We start from the raw sequence: 21,054 nt of genomic DNA, 5'->3' as shown, positions 1-21,054 counted from the left end.
TTTCCTAAGAGCCCGAACCTTATTACAACAATTACTGTGTTGCTTCATTCTAAAACGTCTTCACTGCCATATTTAGCAATGTGAACTGCAAGGTTGAAGCAGATTCATCACCTGGGCAATGCACAGGATTGGCTGTTTCTGTTTTTGAAGCAGAAAAGTGTCAGCAAGATCAGAGCTTGCAACAAGGGAGGATTCCGCAGTGTTTCGGCTGCAGGTGTGAAGGTGGAGGTGCTTCTGTCAGGGGAAGAGTCCTGGAAGAGCTGACATTTCCCCCTTCCTGACGTGGATTACTCCAGTCACTGTGTGGTGCCTGTCACTAACAGGGAAGCAAGGAGGAAAGCATCTAATTAAGAACTGATTTTAAAAGCTCAGTGCTTTTTCCCTCTGTACTCTAGTTCCTCACCGTGTGCTGATGAGGGAGTGTAGTTCCAGTGTCTGGCTGAGCCTGTCCTGGTGCCTTCAGTCCCCCCTGTGCCCTGCTGGCTCTGTGCATGTGCCATCATGTGGGTCAGACCTTGGCTGCTGGACTTGTCTGCCCAGCTCTTGTTCAGGATGCAAATCACTGCTTTGCATTTCTAATTAATTGAAGCACTGTTGTGTGTTGTGAGAGTTTTCTGTGTCCTCAGAACTGTGGGAGCCTACATGGAGGGCTGTGTGTAGCTGGCCAAGGGTTAGGATGTCTCTGAAGAGCAGTTTGTCTCTGGGCACTCAGGAATTACCAGCCTGTCCTTCTGAGGAGAGGCAGTCCAAAGACTGGAGGGTGCATGTGTTAGGTGAGGCTATAAAATACTTCCTTTTTCTGAAACACAAGTAAAATAAAACATTTGTATAAGCATTTATGTACACAAATGAGTGATTTCCTATTAAACTCACCTGCTGAGTGCCCTGTAGTTCACTTTTCAGGAACCCAGTGACCTGTAGAGATGTTTATGACAAGTGTAGGTACCTTCTGTGAGGAGCTGGCCCGTGGGAGCTGGGGACAAGGATTTCTGCAAATGGGTTCAAAGCCTCGTGCCAGTTTTCAGTTTCTGGGTTGTCTGGAGTGAGGACAAGCCATGCAAGGGAACATTTTTCTGTGGGAAGGGAGAGCTGCTGCTGCTGCCTCATGGTGTGATGGGCTGGAGGGAGCACAGTAAGGTGGGAATGGTGCTCGTGTTTGCTGTCCTGTCCAGCTCCTGTATCAGGTGACAGTGAGGGCTTTGCTCAGGGCAGTACCAGCACATTCTAGGTTGGTTGGGGGGACAAATCAGGGGGTTTGGGTGTTTTTTGCTGTATTAAATATACTAGTAAACTTTGCTAAATTCCATAAATCCCTAGGCTGCCCTGAGGAATCTGCAGAGCCCAGCGAGGGAGCTCCATGGCACGCTGCTGTGCTCCCTCCCTGTGCTCTGGGCTTCTTGCCAGGGGAGACCTGCTCTCCAAACATGGTTCTGTTTGATCCTGTGAAAAACAAATTACTGCTTGGGGTGTTTTGTTGAACCTTAAAAAACAGAGACCTAAACTTCGAGGCATTTTAACTTCTGTTTGATTTCTACACCCTCTGTAGGCAGTGATCTAAAACTTTGTAGAAAAAAATGTGCAAGATCCCAAGTGCTAGAATTCAGGGACTTTTTTTCCCTAAGTAGATCAAGCAGGTGTTCTGTCCTTGCAGTCACCTTCACTTTGCTACACTTTGGTAGCTTTGGCTCCCTTTTACCTACCTAAGAAGCAATAGCTGAAAAACAGATGATTAAGACTTCTCAGAAACCTTTGGCACACCCTTTATTTAAGAACCAACTCATCCCATTTTGTGGTTACACCCACCCTAACACACAGGCTCTCAGCCCTGAGCTGTGTGAGCTGCCAGTGTGTGTGCACAGCATTGGATAAGCCTTGGTCACAAGCAGAAATCAGAAAATAAAAGAAATTTCTATTCTTCAGCATCTGCTTAGTTTCTCACTGCCACACTGCTCTGGAAGTCCAGAGCTGGATGCAGTCAGTGCTGGGATCCTTGGGACCTCTGTGTTTGCTGTGCTGGTGTGATTCAGAAGGAGGAGGGAGGACTGAGGTGCAGAGTTCTGTCCTGAATCCCTCCCCACTCTGTGTGAGATTTGAAAGCACAGGGTTCAGTGGGCAGGTGCTTTGTGGAAGGTCACGGCTGTAGCTGTTCACAGACCCTCTTTTCCCAGGGTTTAGCTCAGGCTCCTCTGTTAATTGTCATGCTGTCTCAACAGGTTGAGAGGAACACTTCCAGCCTCCTGTATTTTCCTCTAATCAGTTACTAAAGTGCTGGCTATTCCAGCAGCTAAGAATTTCCTATATTGTTAATCCTGTTAACAGTTTGTGTGTGCAGAGAGCCTTTAATGCAATAGTGTTTAATCTAAGGGGTAGACAATGGCTGAGATAACACTGGTTTATAGGAACATTCAGAACCAATTGAAAGCTGATTGGAGATTAGTTCAGTTTCCAGTTAGGAAGGGTGTTACAGCTGTGGAAGGTGTGTAACATGTCTGATGAAGAAGATGTAGTGGGTAGAAGTTGCTAAATAAGACATACATCTCCCCATATGGCAGAAGCTGGGGAACCCCAGAGGCTGATGTAATTAATGCACAGCAATGTAAAACAGCTTTGAAAATATCAGGCTGTATGGAGCAACCTGCTGGATTGGGTTAGGCTGCTGTAACCAATGAATTTCTAAAAATAGCAGTCAAGTGGTGATCAAAGTGTCTGGCACATGTGAAAGTGTAAAGCTGGCAGGAGAGCTGGAGGAGAAGGGGTGGCTGGGGATAAGGGACACTGCTGTCTTGAAATAGTGACATAAATTCCAGAATCTTGGATTAGAAAGTAGTTTCTGTCCAGGCACAGTCCCTGTGGGATGGCCAGGGAAGAACTCTGAGTGGTTTGGCGAGCTGGCTGGAGAGGGATGCTCTGCATGGGGAGGCTCAGGCTGTGTCCCCTGCTCCTTTCTCTTTGCCTGGTGCTGGCAATGCGAGGGGTGAATGTGCCACCAAGGGGGACATCTCTGGTGCTCCTCCCTGGTGGGGCCGAGCACCACATGGCTCTGGGGCCCCCTTTGTGGGGGATGCAGTCCAGAGTGCTTTGGTGACCCGGACCAGGAGCGTGTCCTGAGGGAAACTGGGATATTGCCTCCACCAGAATCCTGCTGGGAGCAGAGAGGAAGGATGGTGAAACTGTGAGTGTGAAAATAATTCCGTGTGTGAGAGAGGCAAGGAGGGGTGGGAAGGGACCGTGTCCTTCCCTTTGCTCCTCCTTTTCCCTACTCTGGATGTGCAGCCAGGCTGACACTCGGGTTAGGAATTACTGACATGCACAGTCAACAGCTCTGGGGTTTGCTCCCAAATAAAGCTGAACTGCCCTTTGGTGCAGCCAGAGCCAGTAAGCTGCTCAGGTGTTAGCAAGTGAGTTCTTTTAGTTTAAAGCAGATAGAATTAACCTGTGGATTTTCTCAGGCAGTTTGAGCAAGAGACTTTTGCCCATTAAGGCTGTGCAGTGAGTGTACATAGAAATCCATTTTGCTGCATTTATTGAGTGTTAATATGACTCGGCAAACACCCTTTTGTGTTATTCAGCAGAAGTAAACCAAACTATTTTTCAAGTTCTCTATGAACATGCAGAGTAGAGTGTGCTGTTGAAGGATCAAGACTCAGTAGGAGACACTCGTGTGTCCAGTTCAGTGTTTGGGTTTGTCTGGACTGTTCTCTGAAGAGCTTTTACCCTCCTGTACAACACCTTCTTCACAAAAGGCTTGCACAGGATCATGTAGATCAGGGGGTCCATGCAGACGTTGGTGGCTGCCAGCCACAGTGTGCTCTCCTTGGCCATGAAGAGCTGGTTCTGCAGGCGGCAGTCCATGTGGGCACTCGTTTGGCTCAGAGTGTAGGGGACCCTGCTGAAGTGGAAGGGGGCAAAGCATAAGAAGAACACGGTGAAAATGATGAATACTTTCCCCTTGATCCGTTTTTCACTTCTGTTGCCTTTCTTCTGTGTTTTTATGTAAGACTCATATACCTTTTTGGCAATAATTATATAAAATAGCAACATGAGGATGAGGACAGTCCAGAAGATGAACTGACAGATGTAGTTGATGGCTTCGTGCCATTTGAGTCCGAGGTAACTCTTCAAGGAGGCACACTTCCTCACAGACTGAGGCGTCGCTGTCTTGTTGGACAGGATCATGTTGGGCAGAGAGAGAACAAGGAAGAAGAGCCAGACCAGACTGGCCAGGATCTTTGCTGAGGTCAGATTTTGCACCCAGAACTTCCCAAAAGGTCTCACAATCTTGAGAAATCTGTCGAAAGCAATGAGCCCGAGTAGCACTATGCTGATGTACATGGTGTCATAGAATATTATGGCTGAGAAGCGACAGACAAAGGCTTTGAGTTGCCACAGTCCCAGGCCAGAGTCTGTCAGGATCTTCAGAGGAAGCATTAGGGTCATTATAAAATCGGAAACTAAGATATTTTTCAAGTAGACAATGAAAGTTGATGTGCTTGGAATGTGGAAGAAAGCCCAGCAAGCCAGGCTGTTGAGCACAAGCCCCAGGAGGAAGATGAGCGTGTACAGCGCGGGGAAGAGCAGGTGGGTGATGGTGGTGTCACGGGGACACTGTGCAGAGGAGGGTGCTCCACTGGTGTTACCAACACTGCTCGTGTTTGCAGAGTCTCCCATCGCTGGAAACAGACTTGGATGGAAAAGGAGGGAGAGAACACAAAACACAACCTCCTGTATGTAGTGTTACATGTTCCTTACAGTAACAGCAAGTTTGCAAGAACAAGCACAAAACCTGAGCGTCTGTTAGACACACCAAATTCCCTTCTGATTCATGGAAAATCTAAATCTTTGCTGACATTTAAATTCTTTATAAGCTAACATCCACTGAAGCGTTAAAAGGGTTCATACTTATTTTGGAGGCCCAGGGTAATGTCATAGCAGGGTATAAGAGCAGACTTCCTGGAGTATTGTTGGTTTTCCCATGGAAATGTAATTTAGCATTGAATAGAAATGTTAGAGCCATTGCCCAAAAGCCAGACGCTTCTGGGTGAGTGACTTCTGGTAATTCTTTCCAAGCACCCACTGTTTTCCTTTCTCAGCACAGCTTTACACAGCATTTCTAAGACAGATGTGCACAGGTGGCTCCCAGCCCTGAGCACCAGCTGCCCAAGCACCCCCTCACACCCCCAAACACCCCCAAACACTCGGCCCCTGCAAGTACCTGGGCAAACCTGCAGCTATTGCAGAGGTCTCTGTGGCTGTCCCCATCTGCTGTTCCTCTGCCAGCAGAACCCTCCAGTAAAGTGTTAAGAGTGGGGAAATGTGTAGAAAGATGAGACCTTTTTCTGTTGGTGCGTGGTTTCCTTCCTCATTTTGACTTGTGGCCTGAGTTAGTCATGTTTGCTATTGCTTTTGTCTCTTCCCTTTCCACATCACCTTCTCATAAACTAGAAAAGGAAACCTGACCCTGTCTCTCAAGACAGACACATTTCTGTGTCTGTGTGTGTGGGGGGCAGAGCTGCTATACCTGGACTGGTAGGAGTTTCCTGACAGTGTTCCAGGATAACCCTCGACTGTAGCTCCTAGCTGTTGTTTGTGTGTGAATTCCATGTTCTGGATGTCACCAGTCATTGCCAGCGTGTTACAAGGGTCTTCTCAGAGCCACCTTACAGTGGGGCCCCAGCTCCAAAGCCATGTGCACCAAGGTGTGCCTGGTGTTACTGACACACGCACCTGAGCTTGGCTTTGGAGCTCCAGAAGGGATTCCCGAGTATCCAGGGGATGCACTGTGCTGCTTACAGCCACTTCTGGTCCTGGAAGGAACTACTGCTGCATGGAAAGCTGTGGGTTGGTGATGTGTTTGTTTGGTATAAGGCTGGATTTTGGTGCATTTCTCTGTGAACAGAGCTGTTTGTGTAGGGTTATTGCTGCCTGCTGGTGTGACAGCTGTGGCTCAGGGCTCGCTGCCATGTGGGCAGTGGCTCCTGTGCAGCTGTTTCCTGGGGCAGGGTGGATTGCTCCATGAACTGCTCAGGCTGTAGCTGTGACAGGGAGTTTGTGCATCGATACCTGGGACATTTTGGTTAATGTAGGTGCCGGTGTCAGTGTTGAATGGCTGCTGAGAGCAAACAGCCTTGAAGAGGGCTGGGGTTAGGTCACCCTCAGCACTGTCACCAGTGTGATGTGTCCCTGGCTGCCCAGCCTGCCTTCTGTTCACCCATGGTGACCACTGAAGGGTGTCAGTGCATTGTGATGCCCCAGGACTGATGGCCATGGCAGTACCTTCCATGTTCCTTGAGCTGTTGATGCTGTTCCCAGGTGTCAGAGGCAGCAGGTACCAGGTACCTGTGCACTCCCTGTCCGTGCTGGCTCTGGGGCACAGGCGTGTCTGTTGTCTGGACAGCTCACCTGATCAGGGAAAGCAGCTCCTGGGTAACTGCCACTCTCTCTCCGTGTGTAGGTGCAAAAAATGTGTGGAATGAGTCAGGTCTCAGGTGGGAGTGGGGCATTTGGCACTCCCCTCCCTGGGCATTAATGGGAACTGGCCTGGCCTGGGGCCTGTGGGCTGGCGGGGGAGCAGGACCAGGGTGGCTGGACACTGTTTCCAAGGAAATTCTGCTGCCCTGTGCTCTGTGGTGGACCCCAGCTCCTGATTGTATCAGCTGGAGCAGGGCACAGAACAGTTTGTGGCAGGGTGAATTCATCCCAGTGGGTTACCAGAGATGCACAAACCCCAAGGCTGAGGGTGGCAGTAAGTAACAAGGGAACTGCCTTTTAACTTCTTAGGAGATTGGATTTCAGTTGTAGAAGTGCCCTGGCAGGCAGGGACACGTCCTGGGAAGGATGGACAGGCAATGGCTGTGGCAGGATGAGCTCCTGTGAGATGGGGACACACACTGCTCAACTGGAGCTGTTCGCAGAGCTGATAAATGAACCACAATTTATTCCAGTAGCCCACAATCTATTTCACATGCAATTGCTGTGATACCTCAAAATGTCATGTACTTGAAAATACTTCCCTGGTTTTTTCCAAGTGCAAAAAGGGAAGTGGTTGAGTATTTTATATAGTGCAAAAAGCTGCCCTTAATCATCAGTGGTTACCATGAGCCTGTCTTTCCCCAAGATCTCAGTATGATGTAAATTGAGTGTTTGTATGTTTTCTAATATAATGTTCTCTGTGAAAACATACAGTTTTGTTTATTTATGTAGTAGGGGGAAGGATTTGGAGATTTGATTAATACCAAGATAAGCCTGATTATGAAATAATTTCCTCTGACATACAACTATTAATTACTGGTCAGTGGATTAGGAACTGCAAGCACAGAATGAGATAAGCAAAGTGTAAGCAAAAATCTGCACAAATGACTCCTCTACATCTGGCCTAGGTTTCTGTTTGTCTGCCAGTTGCCTACAGGGTGACAGCTCCCTGTATAGAAAAAGCACATCTGTGGATTTTATCTGCATTTCTCAGGTGTTGTCATGGACTTTACTCTGGCCCAAGTTTAGCTATTTCTGCAAAATCTTTACTGAATTTTCATTATATCATCTGTAGCATTTCATGATTCTGTTTTAAATTTTTTCCTCACAGTTCCACTTTTAAGTTCAGACTTCTTCCCAGCAGTTCTGACAGACGTGGAGGTTGGGGTCAGGGGAGCTCCTCTGTTATTTAAGCTTTCTGTTTTTGCAGGCAGTGGTTCCAGGGTGCTTGTGCTTCATCTGCAGGACTACTTTTAAAGAAGTCAGTGAAGTTCTGGATGCTCTTCATGGACTTGTGCTCCTGCCACCCTCAATAAACACGTGTGGCCAGGGAGGGCCGTGTGGAGTCCTGAGATCTAGAGCGGCGTCTCGTCAGTGTCATCCCCCTCATTCTGCCCCTTTGTCTGTGCCCTGAGCCCTGACACTGCCCTGTGCTTGCACAGCATGTCTAGCAAGGATTTCCTAAATGACTTGCAAAGGAAAAAGTATATGAATGGATCCAGGCAGGCATTGAGGGATGTCAGCCACAGCGTGGTCTCCTTCAGGTAGAACAGGGTGCTCTGAGCAGAGCAGTCAAACACATCTCTCGTTTGGCTCAAGGTGTAGGGGATCCTGGTAAAGTGGAATGGCACAAAACAAATAAAGAACACAGCAATTATTATGAAAACCTTGAGATTGACAGCCTTCTTGGATGCCTTCCCTGCGCATTGTATCCTTTTGTAGGATTTGTACAGTTCCTTGCTGATAAGGATGTAACATACCACTATGACTGCTAAGTTAACCCAGAAGATGAGCTGACAAATGTAGTTTACAATTTCATGCCAGACTAAGCCAAACTCGGATTTCAGGAGAGCACACTTCCTTACACTCTTGGGTGTTTTCTTCTTATTATTTAAAATCATGTTGGGTAAGGAGAGAGCAAACATTGATACCCAGATTGCTGTGGACAGGATCTTGGCAGCTAAAAGGCTGCGTGGAGTTGATGTTCTGAATGGGGAAGTGGCTTTCTGATAGCGATCAATAGTTATCAGACCAAGAAACAGGATGCTGATGTACATGGTGAAGTAAAACACAACCTGGGTGACCTGGCACACGAACCCTCGCAGCACCCAGGATACCAGCTTTGCATCACTGAGGATTTTAAATGGAAAAGTCAAGATCATGAGGAAGTCAGAAATGACAATGTTCTTCAGGAAGATGATGAAATTTGATTTACTGGATATTTTAAAGAAGACCCACATTGCCAGGCCATTCATAGTGATCCCCACCAGGAACAGAAATGTGTAGAGTAAAGGGAAGATGACTTGGCTGATCCTGCTGTCGCTGGTGCAGTTGCTGTCATTCCTGGAGGAGCTGAATTGGGCTGTGGCTTTCATTTGCATTGTAGTATTCTCTCTCACTGGAGAAACAAACAGAAAAGAAAAAAAAGAACAAATTGAGAGTTTTATCTCTTATGAGACTTCAGCCTTTTCAGTCAGCTTTGAATTGTTGTGTTGTGAACAAATGCTCTCAGCTGGCGGGGCCCCAGCTGGGCCAGGGCAGCTCTCTGGTGTGTGCTGATGCAGTTGTTTATGTGACTGTATCTGGGCTCTGCCTGTGTAAAATGGGCACTCAGAGGAGGTGATGTGCTCTCAATTGATGCCCAAATCCCTGACAAAGATTTATTTCTTCCTAGAAGGTAGAAAAAATTGGCTTTTGCTTTGAAGAATGGAACAGGTTCATCTGGCAAGTCCGTGCAATGGAAGGAGCCCTTGCAGAGCAGGGACACGTCCCCCTGGGGCAGGGGACCCGCAGGGGTGTGGCTGTGCCCTGGGCACAGGCTGCTCTCAGCCAGCAGCTCCTTGGCAGCCCCTCCAGCTCTTCACCATGGGACTGGGCAGGAGTGTTCCTGGGGAATCCCTCGGAGCAGGCAGAGGCAGGAGGAGCAGCTGAGCATCCCAGGCCTGAGCCTTAGACCATCCTCTGCCTGTGAGCTGCTTTCTTAGTCAGTGGCAGCTGCAGATTCCAGATGATGCACTGTTAGCTTCTGCTTCTGTTTTCTGTAGAAACGAGAGAGAAATTAAATTTTAGGAAATAATTAGCAGTTTGCTTCCTGCCTTTGACTGACTCCCAGGGGCAGTATTAGAGGGAGCAGGGATTTGTCAGATTGTAAAACTGAAACAATGGGATTGTTTCCCCTCGGTTTCTGCAGGTGATGGCAGGGACAGGCAAAGGGACTTCACTTGCATCTGCTCTTTTCAGGATGAATCTTTGAGCCATGAGTGTAACCAATTCCTGATTCTCCTTCGTGGTGTGGGTGAGGAGCGTGATGAAGCAAGGCATCAGCCAAAGAAGATTACCAAAGACATCCTCAAAATCCAAACAGGAAAAGCACTACAGAAATGGGTGGTAAATGCTCTAACACTGCTGTTGGGGTGCTGGGAGCGAAGCTCACAGGAGCTGGGAGCTCAGTACATTGACTGGAGCCATGCACATCATCCTGTAATTTGGTTTTCCTCTGCTTGGCAGTCACTGGGAGAGAGGCTGAGCTGCTGCCCTGCCCATGGTGCCTAGGGTTGGTCAGCAGCCACCACAAATCCCAGTTTTCCATTGCAGCAAGTGGCTGCAAATGCTCGTGTTGGGCTGGAGCCTGGAATGGGAGTGATCCATGTCCCTTCCCCTCCTGGGAGCACTGAGTGATTGCTTGCAGCTCTTCTGGAGTGTCACCTCTTTTTGCTGGGATAAGCTCACAGTAGCTTTGACAATGTTTCATGCTCCAGTGTATCTGTCCCAATTATAATGGAAAACTGGGGCAAGTAGGGTTTGTCTAGTCATGAGTAAAACTTACTAAGATTTTTATTGTCTTTTAAATCTGTAACAATGGAAACCTGCTAGGGCTCCATTAAATATAAAATTACTCGGGTAACCTTTTATATCTGCTCAGTTGAAGATGAAGGACAGAAGCCCAGGAAGACCAAACCAGAGGCATTTCTGACCCTGGAGACTGTGTTCACAAAGCTGCAGCAGTTGTCCTATTTCAATCAACATCAGGTAGTGTGGCACATGGTGACCTTCAGAGTGCTGCTGTACCTGAGGAGCCCTCAGCTGCCTCTGACTCTTGACGTTCCTGTTCCCAGATCTCCAGCAATGTCTGGAGCGGAGCACCAGCTTTGCCTCAGAAATGCTGTACCACCTGCCCCACCACATCCAGCTCATCTTTGACCTCATGGAACCAGCACTGAACATCAGACTTTGCAGGACACGTGAGCAGAGTTAATTTTGGGGAGTTATGTCAGGACAAAGCTGCAGTAAGTTTTCTGTGAAGCCAGAAAAACCCCAAGATCTGGACTGCAAATTCCCCAGATTTGATGCCATGTGCTTGCATGTGTTTTAGTTTCCTGTCCTCTGAAACAGAATGCCAGGCACTTCCCCATTCTCTGGTATGGTGATAGTTGTGGAGAATCAATACAGGCATTTTATTTTTAAATCTTCCAAAAATAATAAAATTCTAGATTATTTAAACACAAAGGATTTTAGGATGGGGTTTTGCTGTTTTGGACTGAGCCATCATATTACTCAGTAACACATCTGATTGCCTGAAATACCATGGATTTCTGAGGAGTAGCTCTGAGGGATAGTTTTTCTATTTTAACCGTTTATTTAGCTCTTCTCCTCCTTCTCTAGTGAATAGTGAATTGCCTTTTTGTCTGCCACACAGTTTATCCTTAACGTTTTTTGATTTTTTTTTTTTGGCTCCTGTTTTAGGTGCTTGGGCATTTCTTTCAGTCTGTCATTTGTGTGTGTATTCTCAGCTGCTGAACGAGCTGAGTGTGGTGGAGGCTGAGCTGCTGCTCGAGTTGTCCAGCCTGGCTGGGAGGCACAGGACGGGGCTGTGTGTCTGTGGCAGCAGCACTCCTGCCTGCTCCTCAGCTCCGAGCACGCTGCACGGCTCTTGGAAGGGTTGGGGTCACCTACGCCTCTCCAAAGAGCGATTTTGGTCTCCAGTTGAGCAGAAAAAGCCTTTAGGTTCAGGTAGCAGGTGTTGCAGTGCTGGTGGAGGCTGTAGGTGAGCTCAGGGCAGTGGGGAGGATGATGTGCCCCACTGCCAGGGCCGGCTGCGACACCCACCCTTTGTAGCCTTGGCCAGGGAGGGGCTGTGGTCCTGATCCCCTGCCCCACTGTGCCCTGGGCTCCCTCTGCCACAGGTGACACCAGATGTCACCAGCTGTCAGCCTGCTGAGGGTCTGTCACGTTCCCCAGCTGACAGAGGGGTTTGCACGCTCTGTGACAGTATGGGACACGTGGCTCGGCTGCATTGGGGCAAACCTGGCATGGTTTTGTTTGCAGGTTTTGTGGGGTGATGAGGAATGTTGTGAATCCCTCTGAGTGTTCTTCCACAACAGCTTACCTGTGTGACCTGTACGTGTCTTGCAGGCACCTAAGCAGCAAGTCTGGAGAGCTGTTCATGTGGTTGGTGAAGGAGTTGCTGTCACCCTGCTGACACACTGATGCAGGCTGCTGGGGTTTCCTTTTGCTTTGCATCCCGTGGAGATCGCCAGGGCTTTTTCAGCCTTCGCTTCACTGCTGCAGCCGCTCTGCCCGTGCCAGGGCAGCGTGCGGTGCCGGGCGGGGCAGATCGCAGCCTCGGGTGGGGTGTGCGGTCCCGGGGGATGTTCTGTGCCCGGGGGATGTTCTGTGCCCGGGGGGATGTTCTGTGCCCGGGGGATGTTCTGTGCCCGGGGGGATGTTCTCTGCCCGGGGGATGTTCTGTGCCCGGGGGATGTTCTGTGCCCCCGGGAGATGTTCTGTGCCCGGGGGGATGTTCTGTGCCCGGGGGATGTTCTGTGCCCGGGGGGATGTTCTGTGCCCCCGGGAGATGTTCTGTGCCCGGGAGATGTTCTGTGCCCGGGGGGATGTTCTGTGCCCGGGGGGATGTTCGGTCCCAGGGCTGTGCGGTCCCAGGGATGCTCGGTCCCAGGGGATGCTCGGTCCCAGGGATGCTCGGTCCAAGGGATGCTCGGTCCCAGGGGATGCTCGGTCCCAGGGGATGCTCGGTCCCAGGGCTGTGCTGTCCCAGGGATGTTCGGTCCCAGGGATGCTCGGTCCAAGGGATGCTCGGTCCCAGGGATGCTCGGTCCCAGGGATGCTCGGTCCCAGGGATGCTCGGTCCAAGGGATGTTCGGTCCCAGGGATGCTCGGTCCCAGGGATGCTCGGTCCCAGGGATGCTCAGTCCGAGGGATGCTCGGTCCCAGGGGATGTTGGGTCCCAGGGATGCTCGGTCCCAGGGGATGTTGGGTCCCAGGGATGCTCGGTCCCAGGGATGCTCGGTCCCAGGGATGCTCAGTCCCAGGGATGCTCGGTCCCAGGGATGCTCGGTCCCAGGGATGCTCGGTCCCAGGGATGCTCGGTCCCAGGGATGCTCGGTCCAAGGGATGCTCGGTCCCAGGGATGTTGGGTCCCAGGGATGCTCGGTCCCGGGGCTGTGCGGGTCTGTGCTGCGGGGAGCAGGGGCTGAGCCCGCTCCCCTCTGGGGCAGTTCCGGGGCTGCTCTGCCCGCAGAGATCACCTCTCGGTTCAGCCGTGCAGCATCGGATCCCGCTCAGCCCGCTGCCTTGGCTGGGGCTGCGTGTTCGCTTCTGGGGCTCCTCGGCTGCAGTTCAGGCAGTGCTGGATGGAAATCCTGCAGAACCTCAGCTGCCGCAGCTGCAGCGCTCTGTAAGGATTTCTTTTGATGCGGGGAGAGGCACAAACATGTTTGAGTTTGTGAAGTTTTATCCTTGAATGTTCAGTTCCTTGATTTTTAAGTTAAAAAAGAATTCGGTTCCCGTATGCCATATTTTTGGCTTTTACTTTGTAAAAGAGGAGTGGAAACCTTTCAGATGCAAATCCACATCTTGTGATACTCACAAACTGCCCCAGTTGCTGTTTTCCTTCCTGGTTTGTGTCCCTAGTTGGGGGCTGCATAGTTTAGATTTGTGGTTTCATTTCACAGGGAGCAGGAAAGTATTTTGCAGTAATAATATTTTAATAGATTTACAGACACCTGGCAGCAATAGCATTTAGTCAGAAACACTGGGAAAAAGGAGTGGGAAATATAGAAGGACTACACAAATATCTGAGCTCTATGTTAATTTCTTCTGCTTAGAAGCTAAAGTTCAGTAACATAATAAAAATAACAAGTTTTGTTAACGTTACTCTACAATAACAAATGAGAGTCTAGTAATAATACAAGGTATTAAATAATTTGTTAAAGATATGATACGCAGAACTTGTTTGGAAGCACCTTTTTTTTATCAAGTGGAGTTAGAAATTCCTGAAAACTGTTAATAGAATTTATGTATACATTTTGAAACAGCTATATTTAAGGTAATAACATTACATTTATGTTGGTCTCCTTGCTACATTCAAAACACTCAGCCCCACTGCATGTTCACAGAAACATTTTCAGCTCCTTTCTAGCCTGCTGTAAGCCCAGCTGTTTCTCTCAGTCAGTTTGAAGCAATAATAAATTACAATTCACAAATGCTCACATTTAGAGATGCACCCTCTGTGGATTGCTGTGCTCTGCTCTCCTCTGCAGTGTCTTCTGAGTGTGTCAGTGAGGGAGGGGTGTGTTTGGTTTTGTGTGCCTGGAACAGTTATCTTCCCTAAACTTCCTCTTTAAATAGTTATTTCACTTTTTAAAAAAATTCTGTCTCTTGACCACTCCTTCAGCCTTGTTTCTGGTGCAAGCACTGTCTCAGAGTGGAACACTCCCTGGATTTCTGTCTTTGCTGTTGCACTGGCTGTCAGAGCAGAGGGGTGACATCAGGCACTGTCCTTCTTGTAATTAATTACCCTGCTAATGGCCTTGTCCTGCTGCCCTCCTGCCGTGGGCTACAGATGAGCCCGTGCTGGCTCTGTGGGCTCTGCAGACATTTCCTTTCACCTTTGGGTTCTGTGGCCTGTTTTTGCAATCATTTTCATTTTCACCCCTGTTACTGGAAGTGCATTGAGTCCAGCACTCCGAGCTGCTCTGTTCAGCCAGTGTGGGTAGGTCAGCAGGAGGGAGGGAGGAGCTGCAGGCACTCACTGTCAGTCAATAATTTGGTATCTGCTGCTGTGCTGTTTCAGACTGAGCAGCTCAGGACGATCTTTCCTTCTTTGAAGTCTGGAAATGAGGGAAGGTTCTGCATTAGGTCATTGCCCCCTGTTACGATGGGTGTTTCATTAATTAAATGTGTAATTTATAGGTAATGGATTTTGTCCGCATAGATTTTTGAAAATTCTGGTTTTTAAAAGTATTAAGAGTTTTTATTGGGGGAATGGCTTTAAACTGACAGAGACTAAGTTTACATTGGATATGAGGAAGGCATTCTTCCCTGGCAGGGTGGGCAGTGCCTGGCACAGGTGCCCAGAGCAGCTGGGGCTTCCCCTGGATCCCTGGCAGTGCCCAAGGCCAGGCTGGACAGGGCTTGGATCAACCTGGGATAGTGGAAGGTGTCCCTGCCCATGGCAGAGGGTGGAACAGGATGACCTTTAAAGCTCCTTCCAACCCAAACCAGGCTGTGACTCTCTGCAGTGTGGTGCATCCTTGGCAGGGCAGAGCAGCTGAGAGGAAGCAGTTTTGTAAAAGCACAAAAGGGAACATCTAAATGCAGCCAAACAAGTTTCACTCTGGAACAGAGAGAAAATAACTTGCACTGGGGTGAGTCAAGTCTGCTGTTTCTTAAACTGTTACATAACCCTGAATCATGCCCCAAATCTCACATTACACTGTATAGGATCTCTGAAATCAAATTCTCAAGTGCCAGTTGATTTTGTGGCTTGTCTCCCTCCTGATGGCTGTCAGAGGGAAGGCTCCTGCAGTGGCTGCCACAGCAGCACGGAGCTGAGGAGAAGTGCCTCACACACCTCTGTCCCTGGGGCTGCTGCAGGAGAGGTTTTCCCACTTCACCACGGAGTAGCCGTGGGGTATTTGAATAGTGGCCTAATCACACTGCACATAAACACCCACCTTGAGTAAGGAAACACTGCTTCTGCTGCCAAGCAGTGCTCTGCTTTGACCTAAATATTTATTGCTTACAAGGGTTCTGTAAGAGTGTTGCTGCCCTGGCAGGATGGGTGGCACTGGGAGCCTGTGTGCGGAGCTGGCAGCGAGCTGCTCCCCTGGGCTCGGCTGGGCGTTGGGAGAGCTCTGTGCTGCTCTTCAAACCATGTCTGGGGCCTCAACCACTGAGCTGCAGTGAGGATGTAATTCAGTGTCTGCTCAGTGCCTGGGACACCTATTTACCAGGTTTCCTTACAAAGGTAGGTGGGCTTCCATTCCACATGAAATGTGAAGTACAAATTCAGTCTTGTGTCCAGCTGAATTTTTAAGTCTTTTAATGAGATCCCTGATTGATTTTTTTATTAGTTTTTGCATTTTCAGGATTAATATAAACCTTGAGCAGTTCTTAGGGTTTTCTCTTTGCAGCTTTTTTGCTGTCTCTCTGACGGGATGATGCAGAGTCAGTCCTCAGCAGGAGCAGGCAAAGCCGTGTGCTTTTCCCGAGAGGCTGATGGATGTGTAGATAACTGTCTCTGTTCTAAGGACCATGTTTTGGTGTTGGGCCCTCGGTTGTAAAAGGGGCACTATGCTTGGTTGTTTCTTACTCACTTGGTGTTGTTCCCAAAGCCCCTTTAGAGCCAGCAGGATTGGGGTGACTGATTTGATCCAATACCTGGTTCCATATATTTACCCTCAGTTTGATGGCATTTGCCTTTGGGAGCAGGTTGAAGCTGTGTCCATGGGGACATTCCTGTCCTGAAGCTGAGGAAGGAGTCTCAGTGTTACCTGGTTTTATTGAATGATAAAATTTCCTGAAGCTTTTGTAAGGTTTATGGTTTTTATTCCAGAATTTTGGTTTTTCCAGTCGGAATTTGTTGAAATTCAGATAAGAGCTGTCAATATTTGCCATAAAATGCTTGGGGAATGCATTAAAAGGTACAAAAGGGACAAGTGCTTATGTGTAAATGTGCTGTTCATTGCATGAGTGAATTCCTCAGTGCTTGTGGCGAGGGTGTGCGCGCTGTTGTGCGAGGCCCTGCAGCGTTTGTCCTTCCAGGTGAGTGACCTGTCCTTCCACCACTCCCTGGCCACGTTTGTCACCGTCCTGATCGCCCACAGAGCTTCTCCCTGGAGGCTGTGTCCAGCACCTTGCACTGCCTCACTGCTGGTAACACAACTCCAGGAGAAAAACCCAGCATGAAAGACTCGAGAGTGGCAGAGAGGTGTCAGGGCTGGGGCAGGCGGTGCCTGGGGGAGCTGTGCCTGCAGCTCCCGGGGCTGTGCCAGCCCAGCCCTGGGCAGTGTGTGCAGCCTCACCCGCTGCTCTCAGCTCCTGCCTGCTCCCTGCTCTTGCTTACCCAAAATCTTGCTGTTCTTCCCCTGGTTTTTAATGACTCGAGGCCCAAGTGCCAATTCCTGTTGCTGAAATCATTGCATTTCCATTTTAAATGGGGCTGTGAGGAAGAACATTTCCAGGCCTGGTGCTGGGACTCGTGAGGTCCTGGGCAGATCCTTACGTGCATCTCCCATCTCCTACAGCCTGTGGGGACCTGGATGCCCAGCCTGGGGCAAGGAGGAGCTGCCAGCTGCTCCTGCACCTCCTCAGGACACCCCAGGTGTGCCTCTTTCCCCAGCAAACAGGTGGGATCAGCTGTCTGGTCCTTCCATTGCAGAAAGTGAACCCACAATTGGTTTTTGATGGCTGCAGATTTTCATGGGTGAAAATATCCATAGTGTAGGTTCAAAATTGCAGGTGTTTCACTGCTGAGTAGTTGATACCAGTAATCTTAATTATTTGGGAAATGGTTTGGATGAAAGTAAAACTTGGATGAAGGTAAACAGGAATTTTCTGAAACTTCCTCATTCTCTACACCTGGCAGTGTTGAGAAGGGCAGTGGCAGAGGCACAAACAGGGATACACACTGTGCTGTTTGGGAGCCTTACATGGAAATGGAGAGTTGTGATTTCAAGCATTTACAGCAGTTAATTTTGCCTCATTTGTCATGCAGGTGAGGTAAGAGATGTAATTTCCTGAATCTGTGATGTCAAAACCAAAATAGGCTTCAGTGTCTCGTGGTTAAGTTTGCTGTTCACACAGACACAGTGAACCAACAGGCTCCTTTTTCTATTTCAGTACCCACAGCTTATTTTGATATTAATCCATCATAACCACATATCCCAGCTGAATTAATCACTTACCTGTTAAGCTGCAGTTTCAGTGTCAGAAAATTCAGTTCTTTCTTCAGTTCTTGAGCTTCTGTAGCTGTTCTAAGCTGAGGAGGATTTTGTACAAAGGAAATGTTAGTTGGTAAATAACACACATTTTTTACAAGATTTCCTCTTGTTTCCACAGAGAAATTATTTCCTGGAATTCGTCCTTCTTATGATGGTCACCTCTTGGCTGTTGCTCGCAGCAGCGTTGAAGTGGGAGCTGTGTTTGCAGTCTTGAAAGCAATTGTGATGCTTGGTGAGGGTGTGCAGAGTCCTGTGTGACGTGTTCATGCCATGGGAAACTGCTCATGCTGCTTCACTGCTGGGGAATGCTCCTGGGAAGGCAAACCCTGAGAACAGGGGAAGAGTGTGGCTGTTGTCCCTGCTCCTGCAGCGTGTGGGGAGTGCAGACTCCAGGTCAGAGACAGATCTTTCCCTGGTGAGTCAGCCCCAGTGGAGAGGCTTTAGGCCCATGTAACTTTTTCAGATGTTGACCCTGACCTCCACTCCTGAGTCCCAGTACATTAAACTCAGGCAACATTAAACTCCCTCTCAAATATAGATAGGAAGTAGGGTGTCAGATGAGTTTTCTATGTTTTGCCACAAATCCTGGGTGTCTGCCGTTGTGGAGGTTGTAAAAGTATCACTCTGAACAGCTCTCCACGAATGATGAGTGTTGTTTTCCAAACAAGTAACTGCCTTTGGTTTGGCACAAGTTCAGCCTGTTGGCACCCCACAGTAGTAATTCAAAAGTTTTACTTGCTTTGCTGAGGAAAAGCACCAGAAAAAGGGCAGCTGTTGCAGTTCTGTGCTGAGGAAGCAGCTCCAGTTTTATCAGAGCATTCTGGGGTGGCTTTAGGTTCATGTGGCCTTGGTGCCACTCTCTTCATTGTATGATCTCCCTGCCAGGCTCTTCCCTCTCATCCTTCCTGGATAAAGGTGTGGGCTCACAGTAAGAGTGAGGGGCCACTCAGTGGCTGAGGGGCCACTGGCAAACTTATCTCTTGAACTACAGAATGTTAATAAATCAAAGTGAGAGACAGAACTTGGAAAAAGGGCATCTGAGAAGAGTGGGTAACTCACCCGTTCCTAATCTGCCAAAGCAATTCCTTTCACTCACCTTTTCTGGTTGAGCATGTGGTGCCTTTAGTTGTGTTTGATTTGTATAAACCTTTCCTACTTCTGAAATACCCATAGAAAGGTGCTTTGCAGCGTGAAGGCAGAGGACAGGACTTTGGTGATGGCCTTTGGCCGTGCTGCAGTCCCCAGGTGTCCGTCCCTCCTTCAGCCAGGCTGGGAGCTCACCCTGCGCCTCTGCCCCGCAGGTGATGCTGGCAGCAATCATGTCAGCTTCTTGAAGAGTGAAGAATTCCAGGTCAGAGGCTTCTTAAGTGAGCTCAGTGAGGAGGAAACCTGGGGTTCCTCTGACACTTTGAAATCTGTGGAAAAGCTGTTTCCACTGAAAGCACCAGTCTGAGCGAGTACACGAGATACGTGCTCAGAACGATCTGCCAGCAGGTAACACCCTGAAACTGCTCCCCCGTCCTCTTCTGGAGAAAGAACCTTATCATATTTGAGAAGTGTAATGTATATTTTGGTGAAAATGAGTGTTGAAGTCAGGCAGCTCTTGTTCTAATCAGAGCCTTTAGGGGAAACTTCCTTGGGACCTACTTCAGACCTCTAGCATGGATTAGAAACTTCAGCTGCCTTATCTACACCAAAATGACATCTCTGGTTAGTCAAAGCACTCTTGGAATAACCTGCTGTGTTCCTGGGTCAGGTGTGTGGGCAGTTCTTGCTCCCTCAGAGCCCCCTGAGCTGGGAGATCTCAGTAACAACTCGTGCAGCTGGGCTGGCAGGGACTCTGCCCTCCTGGGAGAATGGTCTTGAATGCCTCTGCCAAGACTTTCATTGACTAAAACAGAAACAGACACAGATGCAGCAGTGCCACTTAGGGGGAAAAAGAGTAGACAAAACAAGGAAGGGACTGGGGATGGGAAGTATCAAAATAACTTTACTAATGAAGTGCTGTGTTTGCTTCTCCTGAAGCATGTCCCTGCTGAGCCAGCAGCCTTTCCTGTCACTGGAACTCACTTGCCCAAAGGGTCAGGATGAGCAGAGGGAAGGGCTCCTTACATCCCTGCAGAATCAAGTGACTCAGGTAAGACAAGCACAGAGCCATGAGCACCCTTTGTCAGGTGGGTGTGTGTCAGCAGTTTTATGTGTATATGATGGTGTAAACCCAGGAAAATTACAGTGCTGTGCCTGCCAAAAGGAGCAGTCCCAGGAAGGGAAAATGGGGAGGTCTTGTTCCTCTTTTGAGTGTGAATACATCTTTTTTTCCTATATTTGTTACAGAGAAATGTAATGAACTGGAGTCTGATTTCAGTTCTTTCTAGGAAAAACAATAAAGGTGTTAGTTCTGAGAGCATGTCTTCCCAGTCCCTTGCTTGATCCTGGAAAGTTTTTATCAGTTTAAAACTGGCACAGATTAAGAATTTTGCATACTGTAAAAAGCAACATTCCTGGTCCCAGCCTGCAGCTCTCCTTTGTGTCTCTGGAGCTTACTCACAGCCTCTGCTCATCGTGCTCCAAACTTGCTGCTGCCACCCAGTCCTGCTCCAGCCTCCAGCAGCTCCCTCAGGCTGAACACATCCAGTGCCCAGAGCAGTGGCTCGTGCCTCCTTTCTCCGAGTTCAGGTTCTGTCAGCTGCTGTGACAGTGAGAATTGGAACCATTGTTATTTCATATTGCCCCTCAGCTCAGGTCCAGGCTGTCACACAGTTCCACATCCCAGGGAAATTCATTCATCTGATGGTGATTTTCCCCCTGGTTTCTGCCACTTGGGTTTTCCTTCCACTGTCTGGGCTGTCCCCTGGTTTGCAGCTGGTCCAGGTTCCCTGAGTTTCTGGTCACTTCTCATCCAGAGGCCCCACCAGATCCTGTTGGGAAGCTGTATCCAGTGCAAGAGATTTATTGACTTACCAGTTGTGAAATAGTGTGTTTCAAGCACATATTGCTAAGAAATGCATAACAAAGCTGATTGGTTTTTTTTCTTTCTGCAACAGGAAGATGCAGTCACACAAATGACAGCAGATCATCAGCTCTTTACAAATGAACAACTTCCCAGCAGTTTTCTTAGTCTGTTCTAAGCCTTGAATAGAGAGAGGGATAAAGAGGTCAATAATCTTTTATGACTCCTTATATCTAAAAGGCCACAAATACTTAGAGGGAGAACATTACAGGAAGGAAACAACCTTAGTTCAATGCTTTCCCAGACCCCCAGTAACTGGAGAGAAGAACGGTGCCAGGAGGATGTCAAAGCCAGGCAGATGATGCACCAAGCCCTGCAACTGCATCTCAGCCT

General features: G+C 48.7%; 2 protein-coding genes across 4 annotated transcripts; both read right to left on the bottom strand.

Moving 5' to 3' along the window:
• Positions 1-3,506: 3,506 nt before the first annotated feature.
• On the bottom strand, positions 3,507-5,289 carry P2RY13 (purinergic receptor P2Y13). The gene is made up of 2 exons (XM_005525214.3): positions 5,213-5,289; positions 3,507-4,681 (listed from the first exon to the last, which is right to left on the bottom strand). Exons 1-2 carry the CDS (start codon positions 5,257-5,259, stop codon positions 3,637-3,639), a joined length of 1,092 nt encoding a protein of 363 aa, XP_005525271.3. The 5' UTR covers positions 5,260-5,289; the 3' UTR covers positions 3,507-3,636.
• Positions 5,290-6,962: 1,673 nt separating this feature from the next.
• Positions 6,963-14,039, bottom strand: P2RY12 (purinergic receptor P2Y12). 3 transcript variants are annotated; one of them, XM_005525149.3, is made up of 2 exons: positions 13,978-14,039; positions 6,963-8,866 (listed from the first exon to the last, which is right to left on the bottom strand). In XM_005525149.3, the coding sequence occupies exon 2, from the start codon at positions 8,847-8,849 to the stop codon at positions 7,824-7,826; it is 1,026 nt and encodes a 341-aa protein (XP_005525206.2). In that variant the 5' UTR covers positions 8,850-8,866; positions 13,978-14,039; the 3' UTR covers positions 6,963-7,823. The 3 variants fall into 3 exon arrangements, with proteins under 3 accessions (XP_005525206.2, XP_014109775.1, XP_014109774.1); XM_014254300.2 differs by having other exon boundaries at positions 6,963-9,506; positions 13,978-14,017; XM_014254299.2 differs by lacking the exon at positions 13,978-14,039 and adding an exon at positions 11,855-12,109 and having other exon boundaries at positions 6,963-9,506.
• Between the last annotated feature and the right edge of the window lie 7,015 nt (positions 14,040-21,054).

This window comes from Pseudopodoces humilis, chromosome 11 (genome assembly GCF_049639895.1).
Source record: "Pseudopodoces humilis isolate 2021_Gansu_Grassland_sample_001 chromosome 11, ASM4963989v1, whole genome shotgun sequence".
Lineage (NCBI taxonomy): Eukaryota > Metazoa > Chordata > Aves > Passeriformes > Paridae > Pseudopodoces > Pseudopodoces humilis.
Note: the sequence above shows the minus strand (reverse complement) of the source record. Positions and strands in the feature narration are given on the sequence as shown.